The 16,812-nt window shown below is 37.5% G+C and overlaps 1 protein-coding gene across 6 annotated transcripts in view; it reads left to right on the forward strand.

Annotated features, from left to right (window-relative positions):
* LOC126768778 (PDZ and LIM domain protein Zasp) overlaps positions 1-16,812 on the forward strand; it is a 39,019-nt gene that overhangs the window by 14,088 nt on the left and 8,119 nt on the right. For 2 of the 6 annotated variants that reach the window (XM_050487076.1, XM_050487081.1), the window contains exons 3-11: positions 8,013-8,164; positions 9,322-9,496; positions 11,289-11,419; positions 13,749-13,840; positions 14,060-14,192; positions 15,352-15,540; positions 15,608-15,698; positions 15,766-15,919; positions 16,726-16,749. In XM_050487076.1, coding sequence (XP_050343033.1) covers positions 8,013-8,164; positions 9,322-9,496; positions 11,289-11,419; positions 13,749-13,840; positions 14,060-14,192; positions 15,352-15,540; positions 15,608-15,698; positions 15,766-15,919; positions 16,726-16,749 — 1,141 coding nt within the window. Of the gene's footprint in view, positions 1-8,012; positions 8,165-9,321; positions 9,497-11,288; positions 11,420-13,748; positions 13,841-14,059; positions 14,193-14,362; positions 14,457-15,351; positions 15,541-15,607; positions 15,699-15,765; positions 15,920-16,725; positions 16,750-16,812 lie in introns of all 6 variants that reach the window. The other 4 variants (XM_050487080.1, XM_050487082.1, XM_050487078.1 and 1 more) reach the window with 3 other exon arrangements.

A 16,812-nucleotide genomic window follows, 5' to 3' on the forward strand; every position in this document is an offset into this window, starting at 1 on the left:
AGATAGCACAGATCCCTGGGGGACCCCAGCATTCACTACATAGAATTGTGAAGCGCAATCATCAACTAAAACACGAAGGCTACGCTTGTGTAGGAAGCTGGCAGATCCAGGTGCATAGCTGAGCAGGCAGACCATATGCCGGCAGCTTGGAGAGAAGACTTCTGTGCCAGACCCTGTCGAAAGCCTTGGAGATATCGAGGCTGACAGCCAACGATTCTCCATGCTTGTCGATAGCTTCACCCCAGAGGTGTGTTACATACGCTAGAAGATCACCTGTGGACCGTTTTGGTCGAAACCTGTACTGACGATCATTAATTAAACAGTGATCTTCTAGGTAATGGATCAGTTGGTTGTTATGATAGTTTAGAATTTAATTTAATTGTATTTTGAAATTTAAACAACAAACACCATATACTTCTGAAAGGATAATTTATGATATGAAATAAAATGGTATGAAGTTTAGTATGAGTTAATTTTCCTGCAGGATATATTGAATTGAAATGTATATAATTAACGTACCTATTTAATGTAATTAAATTGGTAGAAAATAGTAACTACTGAGTTCTCGTTTATTATTCGCGGTAGAATCTATATTCCGAGTTTTACTTGTAAAATAACAATCCGAATTCGCTCCTAACAGCCTTATAATAGTACAATATTAGCCTTATAATAGTAATAAAATCATTTCCTTATCTTTCAAATGTCTGCCAAATTGCTCTTATCGTTAGGATACAAGACGAAGCTTTTGATCATATTATAATAAAAAAAAATAAACAAGTACACCCATCATTAAAATATTATTCTCAGAAATGTTTTCTTGAATCTAATACCTAATTAAATTTTGTATTTTATTATTACATTAAAAAAGTATGACGACTGTAACTGTATATACTTATAAATGTATGTGTTCATCGCTATCTCTTACCTACATAATTTTCGGGGACTGCCAAGCACACTGCGACTTGTATTGGTATTTGTCACGTTTTATCAATTTCTCAAGTATTCAAGTGGGTGATTAGTTATCCGAAGGAGCTTTTACCTCTCATTAACTGTTAGATGGCCTCGTTAAAGTGGTTTCGACACTCGTCAGCACTAGTAAGGTCTCATGGGCTGCCCCCTTACTTTTAGAAGAATCATCTTTATACACTCCTTATTAATTGTAATTTATTGTATATATATATATACAATAAATTATATATATATATATATTATTTATTATATATTTGTAATATATAATATATTTAAATTTGTTATATAAATACATAGTTTTATTAATAAAGAAAATATTCAATGATTAATTTATTATAGGAACACATTTTTTACAGTAACATTTATAGTAAAATACTCGTCTGACATATTGCTTTGTAAACTAAAGTTACATCTCATAAGTAAATAGTCTTGTATTGTGTTGCGGAAGAAGAAAATTCGACCTTAGTGGTTTCTACTTGACCTCTGAGCAATAGTTATTGTTGAAGCGAGGAAACTTCCATCATTTAAACGGCGTAACATTATTTAAGAGCTCATTTGTAATCCCGTGACAGAGCGCATTATCTTTTAAAAGAATACATTTGATCATTTATATTACTATTCAATACAAACAGCACGTCAAACGGCGAGATGATTAGTTAAAATCACGAAAGGACGACGCTGTCTTCTGTACAAGGCAACGACAGATACTTCATATTTCTTATTGGATTCATCTATGACCTAGTTAACTTGGCTTGCTCGATTCATTTTACTTTACACTAAGCGAATTGTGCAATACCTATAAATACGATATAATTACAGCATCGGGCTGCACGCATCCAATAACAAGGGAAGTGAAGAGAAATACACAAATGTGACCTTAAATTAACTAGAAATCATTGGTCGTCTAAAGTAATTATGGATTGGTGAAAAATTGGCGTTATTAAGGAGAATGGCGAAATGGACACATAATTAAAAAATTAACGAAGCATCGTTCATATAAAAGTTTATATCAATGATAATTATAATTTTATAGGAATTTTGTATTAAATTATTAAGGCGCTACTATTAGGATATGGGAGTCAAAAGAAAGAAAATATTATAATTTATTAGAAAATTAGTCGTCGTGCAGTAACGGAACGGCGCCATAGAGATTTTGTTCACATGACAATTGAATTGAAAGCTCTTGGCATTAATTTTATGTTATGTTTTTGTATTCAATTCAAACGTAACTTTTTTAAGGTTTATGCTATTTAGTGCATTTTTAACGACTTGAGGATCAAGTAACTTAGTAGTTACAGTACAAATAATCATAATATAACGTGGTTGATGCTGAAGTTAATTATTTGTAAATAAAAGTTTTTAAAACTATTTTTAAATATAATAGTCGCTCCTCGCAATTTACATGCGTTAAACACGTGCGTTTCTCAATGAATGGGCTTTCTAAAACAATAACATTTTCCCGGTACATCCTGATATTTAGATTAGTTCATATAGACTTAGAGATTCCCACCCAGGACAGATATTTGTGTGCATGAAAATGCCTGTTTGTCTTGAGTCTAGGTGTAATTATCTATATAAGTATGTATTTACAAAAGAAAAGTAGTATATGTAGTATATCTGTTGTTTGGTTTCCATAGTACAAGTTCAGCTTAATTTAGGATCTGATGTGATGTGTGATGATGGCTATGTGTGCGTAATGTCCCAGGATATTATTTTTATATAGATTATAACATCTTAATTCTTAAAATTTTTTCGAGAAGTTCTTTTCAATTCAAGGATTTTATATCATTCTAGTGCTTAACATTTAGTACTGTTTAACATTTAAATCTTCATTCACGACACGAGACAAATCGATCATGACGTTCGATTATGATTAAATGATCAGCCGTTATCATTAAACTTAACGGTGTTTTTGCTAAACTAATTTATGTTTTCTTATAAATATCGGTCACTATACGACACAATAAAACGATCACAACGTAAGAAGCTATGATTTACCTAAAGATCTAAAGATAGCTCAAGTGGTCGCTTCGGAGTTCGGCTCAAAGTTAATTTTTTGTTCATACACCGATATAAAATTCTAATTTAATGAACAAATGCCGCGGATCGTGGCTCCGTTGTGGAATTGAACGAATGTTACTCTTAATAGTATCTGACAGGTCACTGAACTGCTAATTCCCGGATCTACATGGATGTGCCTAATCATAGTGAAACGCTTTGTTTATAGAATACTATTAGAGGTTAGCAACTCGGCCGCTTATATCTGTCATGAGTGACGCGCATAATACATTGGGATGTGGGAGTAGGTGTACAGAACGTATGTACAGATGTCAGACGAAGATTTAATCTGTAACTAAAAAATATACGAAGTTAATACAGACTTTTTTGGAGTCTGACGTCATTCGACTTATCTCGTATGAGGTTTAAATGTTTAACGTAGACATTCATTTTGGTTTGTTCGTTATGTAAATAAGAATATAAAATAAAAACTGTTAAATAATACTCGCATTATGTAAAAGTTAACTGCGGGAAAGTGTTCTTGAACTAAATGTTGCTAAGCATATTAACCTTAAGATCAGTGGGGAAATAGGATAGAGGATGATCTAATGCAGACAGGTTCTAACGACATTCCAGGGTATGTCGCCTTACCTGTTTGCGATCTTGGCACATCCAGCTAACGATCCATAAAATTGTTAGAATCGACTGGTTACTACAAAAATGCCGCTAATAACGTCCATATTATTTAGTAGTTTTTGATTTAACCAACAGTAAGGCTGAACGCGTGGAATATTATCTCCAAAATATATCTAAACTAAATCATATATTGTTTGGATTCAGAAAAATTATTAGATTTATATGACCTCTGATCAGACAACAATACCTAATAAACACTGTATATTTATTCTTCCTTAAAAGGAACTCGTACGCGCTGACGTATGTCTAAATGGGTTGCCTGTTTTGGACACAACTTGAATATACTTAAAAGTGACATTAGTAAATAGTATTGTGTTTATTTTTAAAAAGATGAGTAAATGGACATTGGCTATGATGATGAGTGGTCATTTTCTAGCCTTACACATTCAATGCGCTGCCAATCCCCATACACGGGGGTCTCAGATATTATCATGAAAGTTGAAAACATGTCTTATATGAATATTTATGAAAATAATTGAACTAAGTAGAAATATGTTATTTACGTTATACCAAATATTCACAGTTAATTCAATGATAAAACAGGTCCATGTGCAAATCAATCTAATTTCTTCTAAATGGGCATCTTTGTTGTTAGATGAAAAAGTTTTTATAGCAGTGATTAAAAGCTCAGCAGATCTATCCTTTCTACATCTCTTGTACTTACAACGAACAGATTCACTCTCATTAACGGACCGGCTACAGGGCGGCCGGCGGCCGGCGCGACTGGACAGCCGTCGGCGAACGGTTGCGTAACTGGTCGAGTTTTGTTGTTTCGAACTTGGAACATAATCTGAGTCACGTACTGGCAGAGATTTGTTTTGAAATTAGAACGCCGTGCGGCGACAACGTTCAGTGGATTATCGTCATTGGTATTTTCTAATTATCTCGGTAGCCGGTAGGTATGGCGGTAGATAGGTATAGCAGCGAGAGTAACCGACAATGACTGAGTGATACATGCTGAGAAATGTGTAGATATGACCACGACTGCCTGCAGTAAGGAAATTCTATTATGTGCAAATCGTGGTAGTTAATTATTTCATTATTACCGTAAGTTGCTATTTCTGTTGTGTTCATGAAACTATTTGAATATTAATGCATTTTCCTCGTTGTTTCACACACTTTTTTCTCAATATTTGCAAGAATTAAAGATCATTAGAAAAATTATAAGCTGACAGACGCATTCATTATTTTTTTTAGAAATATAATGTGTCGAATATCTACAATCGAATAAAAAATCTTAAGCAATTAACAATAATGAAGGCATTTATTACACTCAAATATTATAATTCAAATTTAATGTTTGCGTTCTAAGCTTAAGTAAATTTTTAAAATGGATAATCGTTAGTATTTGCTACGAGTATAACTGTTAACATTGATTTCTAAGAAAACGAATGAACAGCAATCTTATTATTTATCAGCTGTGGTTCGCCGCCAGACGCCGTATATTGAAAGAAGTTAACAATAAAGAAAATATAATATGGCGTGACCTCGCACGGCGCGCGGCGCGGGCGGGCGGGACTGCATTAATCTCTCGCTCTTGTATTTCTGCTCCCGTATATGGCATGCGCGTGCGCCGCCACGCTAAGGGCATCGCCATAGATTATTAAAGAAATTTCATTTTCGAAACTTTTATTAAATAATAATACATTTGCAATATACTGTGGTGGTGGTTTTGTATGATTTTTACATCTGAATATGTGGTAACAATCTAAAAATTTGGTATCAGCCTCTGTCTGCCACTGGGTCTTTAGGACGGCCAACGCTCTTGTCCATGCCGAGTTTGACATCTACCCTACGCAGAACACAACCATAGGGTCATCATAATCAGATATGTTATAATTTGGTAAATTTATATTATAAAATATAATGTTTGAACAGCTGTATGTGCTGCTCTTAGAAATTGCCTATTCTATGCTAAGTTAAAAAGTTAGCTCATTGAAGAGGGTTGCTGCTATGCAACTCCACTCTATGAACATAAGGAGCAGAGGGGTAACCCTAAATGTTAATAAATATGGCAAATGCTATAAAACAGGCATGTAATGTTAATTGGACAAATGAGAACCGCTTGTTATATGTAATACGAATCTAAAAAATCCGAACATCGCCTCACCTATATTAAAAAAATAAAGATTTATAAACAACAGAAAACAAGATATTTTCCATTTGCATCGCATCCGAGAATTATGAGTCAAATCCTAACTAATTGGTAACAATTAAAGTCACGAATCACGACTTCGATGTTATACAAACAAGCGGCAATTTTACCCAGATGAATGGTTTCCACGATATGTTATTGTTTGATGAGAAGTCGAACTAAGTCCACATCCATATCGTAAACTTTGGTTGAGGGCAAACAGCGTCGCGCCGAGGTCATTGCCAACTACTTCGCGGCTAAAAGAAGGCTATCTTACAAGTTTAACAGCTGGCAGAAACGTTACATTCCGGGCAGCTGACTGATAGGAAGGGGACGTGAAATATAAGCTTGACCGAATGCATTTACGCTTTAGTTTAAGTTTACGGCACGCGTTGTCGCGCTGTCGGTTCCTTACTCGTCCCCCACATGTACCGAGGGCATTCGATCTGTAAGTAATATTGCTTTGTATGAACAAATACAGCTTAAAAAACTAATACTTTTCTACAAATATGTTATAAGCCCAATGGTCTGACAGAGTTTGTAGAAGCAAGAGATTGGCGCGATACCTCTTTTTTAAATATATTTTTGGAATCCTAATTGAATCGAGAAAATACTTGTCACATGTTGACTTTGACACCTCAAGCCACAGACCGGCATTGCAAGAATCACTCTTCACACTGTTAATACGCTGTCAACCATAGGATATAAGATACTTATTATATACCTTGTGCCTGCAAACATATAACTTATTGATGTTCGTCCGTAGAATATTGGAGGAGAAGGTCACTCGGACGGGCACGCAATACTCTACCACCGATAAATGAACTGAAGAAAAGCGCATCGTATATATTAAAATATTCATTCAGTTAAACCCTCATTCTATCTGTACCTACAGGGTCGGGTGGATGTATATTGGTCGAATTAATGCCAAATTTATCTACATATTTTTATCCTGTGCAAATTAATTATTATTATTTTGCTATATTATTTAAAAAGTGTCGGAACACGTTTTTTACGAATTAATTCCTTCTTTATAGTTTAACCTGTACTTGAATTATTCGGTCCAATAATCCAGACTTCGCTGATATCAAAATGACGTCAGCGCTACCTTCCTCTCCCTCTGCCTCGCATTCCTCACTAATGTTCGCTAGATGTCTGGATACGATATTCATAGGCATATTATATACAGTTATTACCTTTACGTGAACCCAATAATATAATTAGGTCATAGTGTTTATTAGTGAAAATGTGTCTAATGCTAATATCATGGCTAAATATAAAAAAGCAACAAAAATTAATATTGACTGAGATTAATTTGTCACGCAGTTCATTCTTATCAAAACCAAAGCGATTTTTGTAAAATCGGAAGCGGTAGTTTTAGAGATATTACAAGATATTTGAATAAACACATAAAGAAGACTCGGGGCGTGCGGTGATATGTAGGTATTACACATGTACAGTATAAGTGGAGAGATCGCATGACCCGACATTGATTGTATCATAATATTTATCTGTTTATATTTCAATATTTGAAAGATTGTCACGGGGCGAGCGCCTAATTTTTCTTCTCGCGAAGCCGGCACTACTAGCGAGTCCACTATAATAAACTGTATATGACGCACTTTCAATATCTACACTTGAATAAAACACCGTTCGTTTGCAAATCCTCATGCATAAACATGCATAGTGCATGTTTATGCATGAGGATCTAAAAGTATTTTCCTTAAAAATCAAACCATGGCCAAAAATAAAGTGAACAACGCAATCTATTGATATAATTAAGAACACAAAAATAATCTCAAAATAAAACAACTCTTATGCAAATATATTTACTGTTGGTCATACAATATACTTTACCTTCCTTAGTTGAAAGGAAATTTCAGTTGAATTCGAAATCTATTGTTGTTCATTTTCTCAGTACAAGATAAATAACCGCTGTATAAATATAATATGATGTCACCGTCGCCGTCATTTGTGGTCAGTTGTGGTGTGTTGGAGCATTACCCACAAGTATTTAGGGTGTTATTCGATTTCGGAGGTATTCACTGTTTTTAGGAACTATTTACATTCAATTAGTGTTTGATACAATGCCATATCACATTGAGGTGAGCGATCGTTATTTTGGAAAAACCAAGAGTGGTTTCATTAAACATAAATATTTATGTATTACTTTTTCTTTGTTATATAAAAATGGCTATGTAATTTATTGTTTCAGGTTAACGGTGGCAGCGCGGCGGAGCGCGCGGGATTGCAAGCGGGTGATGCGCTGATCCGCGTCAACAGCACCGACGTGTACACGCTGAGACATCAAGAGGCTCAGGACGCCATCCGAGCTGCTGGCCAAGCACTCGAACTTACTGTACAACGGTAAATACTTTTATATTAATAAATATGTAATTTGTGTACACAGCTTTATTCATAGTAATGTTCTCCTGAAGTTCAGTTACGGTGGCATATTCAAAGGCTACCCAGCTGTCCAGGAAATCATTGCGGGGGCAATCCTTGACCATCTGCTGCGAAATCGGGCATAAGTCGCAATCCTACATGCATTGTACCTAATCGGGAATCGACCCCGCACGTAGAGGTTGAAGCCGCGTAAATTAACCACTAGAACCAACGGGGCTAGCCTATATTTTTGCCCTTCTCGATAAATAAGTAAACATAATGTTTAATGTCGTTTGCGTCATACAAATTAGTGTTATTTATTGGCGAAGCTTAAATGTTAATTCCGAACTGTTGTCCGAAAAAAGTGGTTATACTTCATAAGTATATCGAAAAAGCAATTCATAACAAAGCGTGTAAACAGCAGTCGGTCAATATATTGGTAGTGGCACGTGCGCGGCGCGCAGTAAAAACAAGACCGCATGAACGAGTTTCATTGTCATTTCCAATGACGTTATCTGCATCGGAATGCACAAAAGAAAGAAAGATAATTAAAATCCTTAACATTCTGAAGTTGTGGCGCCTAGTTCGTTGCCACTTGCCACTCATTAAATAACAATAATGACATTCAAGATATGTGTATATAAGTTCATTACGTCACATGAACGTCGCTTATATGGAAGCCAGGTGGTGACTTGTATTATACGGGCTATTTGCGTAACGGAAGCCTTGCAAAACACTTTTTATGGGTTTTATATTTGACATGGGGTCTTTGCTGTATTTATTTTCAATGTGATGTTGGTTAAGTGTTACAGTAACAAACGTATGACGAGCTCAATGAAAATATGACTATAATTCATGTTAATTTAATAAGATTAGTTTGCGACATTCGTCATGAATTGCCACCAATCCTAACAATCTTAGAAATTATAGACTGACGTACTCGTATTTTTTCTGTTCCTGTAACTCCTTCAGATAAACGTAAAACTGGAGTTAGGCGTGAGAACGACACTAGACTGCATACTGAGTTGTAAACGAGTTATGTACCTTGAAGCTTCACCGTATTTTATTGGCAATTATTTTTGCTAAGTTTTATACCTACCCTTGTTCAATTAATATATGTACAATTGTAATAATTCTAGCGGTGGCGGTACCTGGAGGCCTTCGGTCACTCCCACAGGCAGTCTCCCTCGCCCAGGCACTCGTCCTCTTGGGGCCAGTCCAGTGCCAGTCACGAACACATCACTTAAAGCGACCCCACAGCCCACACGCGCTTTTGGTTCTGGGCACAACAGCGTCGCTAAACCTTTTGGTTATGTAAGTCATGTTTTTTTAAATATGTATATATTAGGTCCTTACATATGGAATTGGCGTTTTGTACGAAAAGAATATAAAGTCAATTTTTTTTTGTAAAATATATTTAATTAATCGAAGTATACACTGTTGTTATCTATGCACTTTTGCCATCTCATAGGTAGTTCATTGATCCCTTTACTACAAAAACCATGGGGGCGAGAATCAATAAACTCTTTGAAGGCGGTTTGGACTGCCGTAACGGAGTTGATTTTTTTTCCTTGTAAGAAGTTGTCCAAATTCCGGAAAAAATGGTAACTTAGTGGTTGTTTGTTGTGCAGTGTGTGGTCTTGCGTTGTCATGAAGCAGCAGTGGCCTAAAGCGATTGACCAATCTCGGTTGTTTAGCAGCCAGCCTTCATGGTTTACAGTTGCTGACAATAGATATCTGCCGTAATCGTTTGGCCAGATTTTAGGAAGCTGTAGTGAACTACACCGGTGCTAGTCCACCAAACATTCACAAGTAACTTTTTCTGAGTCAACTTTCGTTTAGGGTAGGATTTGGCTGGGTCTCAAGGGTTCAGCCATTGCGACGAGCGCTTCCGATAATCGTACAGCATCCACTTTTCATCACAAGTAATGATTCGATTTAAAATCCCTTTATTATTGTGTCGGTTGAGCAAAGTAACACAGCAGTCGACGCGTGTTTGCAAGTTCGATTTACTCAATTCATGAGGTATCCATCGTTTAAGTTTTTTTACTTTCCCAATTTGCTTCAAGTGGATTAATACAGTTTTATCAATTACCCCGAAGCCTGCAGCTATCTCTGAAGTGCTTTGTGATGGATCCGGTTCCACAATAGCCTTTAATTCTTCATTTTTCACTTTGGTCTCCGGCCGTCCACGGGGTTGGTTCTGAAGGTCGAAATTTCCTGAACAAAAACGTTGAAACCAAAACTTTTTTTCTTTTGCGACACCAGCGCCGTACACATAATCAATCCTTCGAGCTGTTTCTGCAGCACTGGTGCCACGGTAGAACTCGTACTCGTAAAGATACCGATATTTCATGTTTTTCATTGTGCGGTAATAAGCGACGCCAAAGAAAAAAATAATGAGGAAAAAACAAATGAATGACTGTTTTCAAAACTCAAATGTACCAGCTAAAGGAATTTATAAATTTGAATTTGGAATTCTTAACCAAAGAGGAGATATTTCAGATCAAAGTGATCAGTACGACAATACGCTAATTTCATATGTCAGGACTTAATATTTTATCTACGACAGCCGCATGCCGATGGGATTTCCCAGCGGCGGTATTTTAGGAACCATTTGAGTATTCTCGAATTTTAAGAAGTATTTCAAAAACTCTGTCATTTATCTCTATATTTCTTTTCGTCGCAGTGATGAGGTAGTTTCGGCGGAAATACATAAAGGCTTAAAACAAGCTGGGATTTCTACGTTTCTAATTACTTATTCCCATACGAAATATTTTCATGTATTTTACTGCTTAGTGAGTGAATTTCCAAAAAATACTGACATAATTGAATTTTAGTTATAAACAGACGCCGCAAACAATCGTTATATTTCTAGCCTCAAAAATTATGATCTCGCATATTGACTTCTTGAACAGCATCCCTGAGTTTGATAATAAAATTTCAGAAATCCTTTTTCACTGCTTACTACGTTATGAGCCCCTGTGCTAATTTTCATGCACAGCACAACTGGGTTAGGTTGTCTATAGTAACCTCAAGCAAACTAAAAATATTGTAAAAATCACTAAATTGCCTAATAGAGTGTTTGGTTTGTTTTATCTTCCAGATGAATGGCAATGACTCCGTGAAGAGCATCGTGAATAAACAATACAACACACCAGTAAACATGTACAGCGACAAAACCATCGCCGAGACACTCTCCGCGCAAACCGAGGTGTTGGCTGGAGGAGTGCTTGGGTATGTTCCTGTTGTTTCATAATTGTCTCGTTGGTCTACTTTTATTAGCGTATAAGGCGAAAGATCTTTCTCAAGAGATATTAAGTAGCAGCCTAGAGTTCGAAAGTTGCAAGCACGTTAATCGGCCTTTAAAATCCCTCTGGACGTGTCTAATTGTTGTTTATTAGGAGAGTGACATATGCATTTTTCATGCCCATGAAGAATGAATCTGTTTTTGTGTAAATACTAGTGGACTATAATATGTTTACATATTTGGCTACGTAGTCTCTGTCGAGAACTGTAAGTGACATTACTTTGTTACACCAAGGGCTAGGTCATCGGTCGTTGGTCGTTCTGTGTAACCGTCCCGAACTATGCTGAGAACCAAATGGAAACAGCTCACATAAAAATACCTACGATGTCAATAACTATTCTGCATTTTACAACTCAATAAAGAATAAGGAAATAGTTAATGATAATTTTGATTATAACAACTTGGAGCTATTCATAAAGGAACAAATGAACTTACATAAAGTGATAAAAACGAAAATAATAAACAAACCACAAAAAGATTAGACCAATAAAGCCATCATAGATCGTATATACAAAAGAAATACATTATGGAAACAAGTAAAAAAAAGCCCTCAAGATGCAAAACTACAAGACACATATGTAAAAGAAAGAGAAAACGTAAATGAATTAATAAAAACTACAGAAAAGAATATTACGAAACGTCGTTTAGAAATTGGAATAATGACCCTAAAAAGATACGGAATTTAATAACTACAGTTAACTTACAATGTCTAATCTTATAATAGATGATGGATGGTATCACGATCACTGATAGCCTTTGTATTCGTGAACAATTTAATAGTTTTTTCTCTTTAATAGGGAATAAGTTAGCAAATAATATACCAAAAAATAACCCAAATGAGCTATTTTATACTATGACATATTTAGATGATAATCCCGAGAATCAGCTTTCGAATTATGAACTATAAGCGAAATAACTAATATTATAAGAAAGCTTGACTCTAATTGTAGTTCAGGCATTGATGCTATTAATGCCAAGTCTATTAAATGTTTAGGTGATCTTATTGCTCCTAATTTAACATATTGCATAAACAAATGTATGATAGTTGGATATTTTTCTGACAGCTTAAAGATAGCGAAAATTTCACCAATACATAAATCAGGCCCCAAAACTGACTAGTAATTACCGCCCGTACTCTCTGAAATATTTGAAAATGTCAACTACAAACGATTGATCAATCACTTAGACATATTAAAATTTTTATCTGAACGTCAATATGGTTTTCGTCAAAAATCTAGTACATTATCCGCAACTATTGATTTAGTTACTAAAATTAATACAGAAATAGATAAAAAGAATATATGTTTAGGAATATTCATTGATATAAAAAAAGCGTTCGACACAGTAACCCACTCTTTACTTCTTACTAAATTAAAAGACATTGGGATAACTGGGCCAGCTTATAAATTACTGGAATCTTATCTTCACAATAGAACACAGGTTGTTAAAATAAGAAATTTCACAAGTAGTTCCCAAAACATTAACTGCGGAATTCCTCAGGGCTCCATTTTGGAACCACTATTATTCTTAATCTATGTCAATAATGTTACCAAAATTGGATACACCGATGATACATGTCTCTTTTACTTTGGTAGGAATATAAATGAATTAGTAGGCCAAGCAAACACTGATCTTATCAACAGACTGACACACACTCCCTTATTATACCAAAAAAACTGAAACAAACATACACACATAACATATGCGTCTTAATTAAATAAATTTTGACATATCGAAATATCGTTCACACAAAGAATGTACACGCATAGCTTAAGGAACACAAACAAAATCAGACAGCCTAGACCCCGTACAAAATTTGGCAAAAGAAACATTCTTTTCGACGGAGTAACTTTATTCAATAATTTGCCTGCTGATATAAAAAATTGTTCGAGCACGCCTGCCTTTACATAAACAACGAAAGGCAACGAAAATCTGCCAAAAGATCTTTGTTATCCCTATTTCATTAAGAAATTATTTATTTATCATTTTAGTGATTGTATTACTTCAAAATGTCTCGACCGAAAAGCAGAGGTGTAGTCCAGTTAATTACTATTTTATTACATTTATGGATCCGTCGGAATTTTATTCACATTCATGTTAAATAATTACCAAACGAACTCGACAGATGGCTCTGTGGTCGAGAGACCTTTATGAATGATTGTCTTGGGAAAACTGCCGATTGATTTGCTAATTTATTCATAAAATTATAAAGATGCTACTTATTCCTTTCTAAGTAATTTTTAATTTTCTTTAAAGGGTAAACTTTAAGAAAAATGAAAAAACCTACGACGCCGAGAAGAGTGCCGTCTTCAAAGTGTTACAAGAGGAACAAAATGACCCGGAGCCAGGTAGATAACGTGGCGGGGCATCTCTGACGGCCGATTTGTTTTTACTTTTAAATTTACTCTATATTTGCAATTATATATTATTTGATTTGCCAAAAGTTAAATCTAAATTTTAATCTAAATTGAATTTGTCAGTTTAATGTCTCAGCTACAATTAGTTAACTTCAGAATTTGAAAACACAAATAGTAAGGAGATTTAGTAAAAGTAAATAAAATTAAAAGTAGCCGAAGCGCCGCCGGTCAGCGGCTTGCGACACGTGCCGGCGCCCGTCGCGAGGCCCGACGCGCCCGCCAACAACACCGGCGGCCTGCCCCCGGGGCAGAACATCTGCGAGGAGTGCGAACGACTCATTACGTAAGTCGGACGACTATCGCCCGACGCGGTCGCAAACGTCTCTCGATCTCCTTTCGTTTCCTCGAGGAATAGGGCTGTCGGTGCGAGATCGCCGCGACCTGATCTCGGACAGGTCGCACTCATGTCGCTCCGGCATAACTCCGCATTACTCGTGTCGCTTGTCCCCGTAGCGCGTAGAGGCCCCGCCGGCGCCGGCGCGCCCCCCCCGCGCGCGCCCGCCCGCCCCGCCTCGCCCTGTTGCTCCGAGTGCCGCGCCCCCATCGCGTAAGACGCGCCTGCCTGACCGTTTGCGACCGTGTCTGCGCTGTGCTCGTGTTGTGGTAGTTTAGTTTCCCGGTTGCGGTCCCTTCGGTTCGGCCGACCTTCGACGGGCGGCTACCGTTTTGTTAAATATCGAAATTATATCGAATGGTACCGTAACTTTACGTAATGGTAGCGAAGATATCGTGTTGTCATTTTGCGATTCGTTTCGATATCTGCGCTTCGTTGTCACATTTCATTTATTAATATGTATCATCCGAGCACCTCTTAGTATGTTGTTTGTCGCAAATGTATCATATTTTACTCAGCATGACATTTCACTGTCGCACTGTGAGAGGAAAGGTTGCACTGTGTCGTTTCGCAGGTCGGTGCACGAGTACAGCAGCATGAATGTAACGGAACGCAACATCGAACTCGATTAATATATTGTCGTCGTAGCAATAGAAATAATGACTTAGGTATAAATATTATTGCATTAACACATAACACAGTAGAGCTAGCGGCCGCCGCGGCTGACGTGTGAGTTGAAAGGCTATTTTAGCATTTTGTACATACTTGACTTCATTCATAATAGTAAAATAAGCAAAAACATATTCTAATTATTATTTATATACAATTATATATAATTTTATGTTGGGAAAAAAAATCTTTATTATTGATATCAAAACGTAATGTATTAATTGAGAAATATTTAAACATTTAAACGATCCCTAGTTATGAAATTAGACTAAAAGAAAGATATCTATAAAATTATCATTTTTATACAATAGTATTTATATACCTACTAGTTATTTACATATTGCAACCGTTGTATAGTGCAACTATGTGTTATATCTTGGAAGTGATGTAATAAAATAAGCAACGTAAGCGTCCGATGTAACGTGCCTCGTGTGCGCAGCGGCGTGTTCGTGCGCATCAAGGACAAGAACATGCACGTGGAGTGCTTCAAGTGCTCGACGTGCGGCTCGTCGCTCAAGAACCAGGGCTACTACAACATCAACGGCAAGCTGTACTGCGACATACACGCCAAGCTCGTCGCGCGCCAGAACCCGCCCGCCGCCCACCTGGAGCCCGTCACCGTGCCGCCGTGAGTACGCCCGCGCCCCCCCCCCCCCCGCCGCCCCGCGCCGAGCTAATCGACCTCTCCCTTCCAGCGGGGGCCGCATTCCGCCCAACGCCTACTCGACGCCGCTGCCGCCGCTCGCGACCGGCAACTACACGAACGGCTCCTCGTCGATGTTCAGCGTAAGTGTCCGCCGCGCCCGACCGCCGCCCGCCTGGCGGCCGGCCGTGACCGAGTGTGTCTGTGCAGCCGTCCAGCACGCTGTCGGGGCCCAAGCCGTTCGGCTCGTCGCTGGGCTCGGCCTACTCGCCGGCGTCGCTGTCGCCGCGCTCGGCGCCGCCGTCCCCCGCGCGCCCCGCCGCCCCCGCCGCCCCCGCTGCGCCCGCCGCGCCCTACGCCCCCAGTAAGCGCGTCACCTTTGCTATCTGATGCCGCACCGCGGTGCGAGACGACGGAGAGGGCCCGTTCCCGATGTTCACGCGCGCGTCGCGGACGTGACGTAGCCCGTGACCTATCGGGACGGGCGATTCTATTCCTTCTTGTGTTTATATTAGGAGTTGTTCATTTATATAGAGGTACAGATTGGCAGATTACGAAACTGTTGCAAAAAGAAATGATAAGATTTCCTGCGTTATATACTGCTGTCGGTTACCTTATTTTTCAATAAAAACGTCGGAGAAATGTTTCATTATGTAGATATAACGAGCTGTAAGGACCTTGAAATGTTGAGCACCATCATCATTGCGTGAATTACATTTCCCTTATCTCATGCTGCAGTTACATTTATTTATTCATTTAGTCTATATTTAGTTTAGAGATATTTGGCACACACTTCTACTAAATATAGATAATGTTTGGCAGAGAATCGATCACTTCAAAATTGCATACTTTCAATAAATCTAAACGGAGACATTACTAGAACACTCTGTGCTCTAATTGGCGTAGTCAGTTTAGCCAAAGGCACTTAGTCAGTGTTGAGCGACGTAGCTAGCTGGTAATCCCACAGCCGGTAAACTACAAGGTAATCTTTAACATTTTAAATTCAATGGCTGGTATTTGACGTAATTGTCTAGCGTCAAACGTTTAGTAATACAGTTTTATAATAATAATAGTAGACGAAAAGGTATTCATTTAAAACCGATTAAATCGTGTTAATTTTTCGATCATAAGTGAACTGATTTATGTAGCACTTTTCTTTATTTTTGACAGAGGCCCCAGTTTCCATTTTTAAAGGTAATCTATAATTGGCGATCGGAACATATAAAGTATTAGTAAATGAGCTTGTCACAGCTACTC

Source organism: Nymphalis io, chromosome 5 (assembly GCF_905147045.1).
Source record: "Nymphalis io chromosome 5, ilAglIoxx1.1, whole genome shotgun sequence".
Lineage (NCBI taxonomy): Eukaryota > Metazoa > Arthropoda > Insecta > Lepidoptera > Nymphalidae > Nymphalis > Nymphalis io.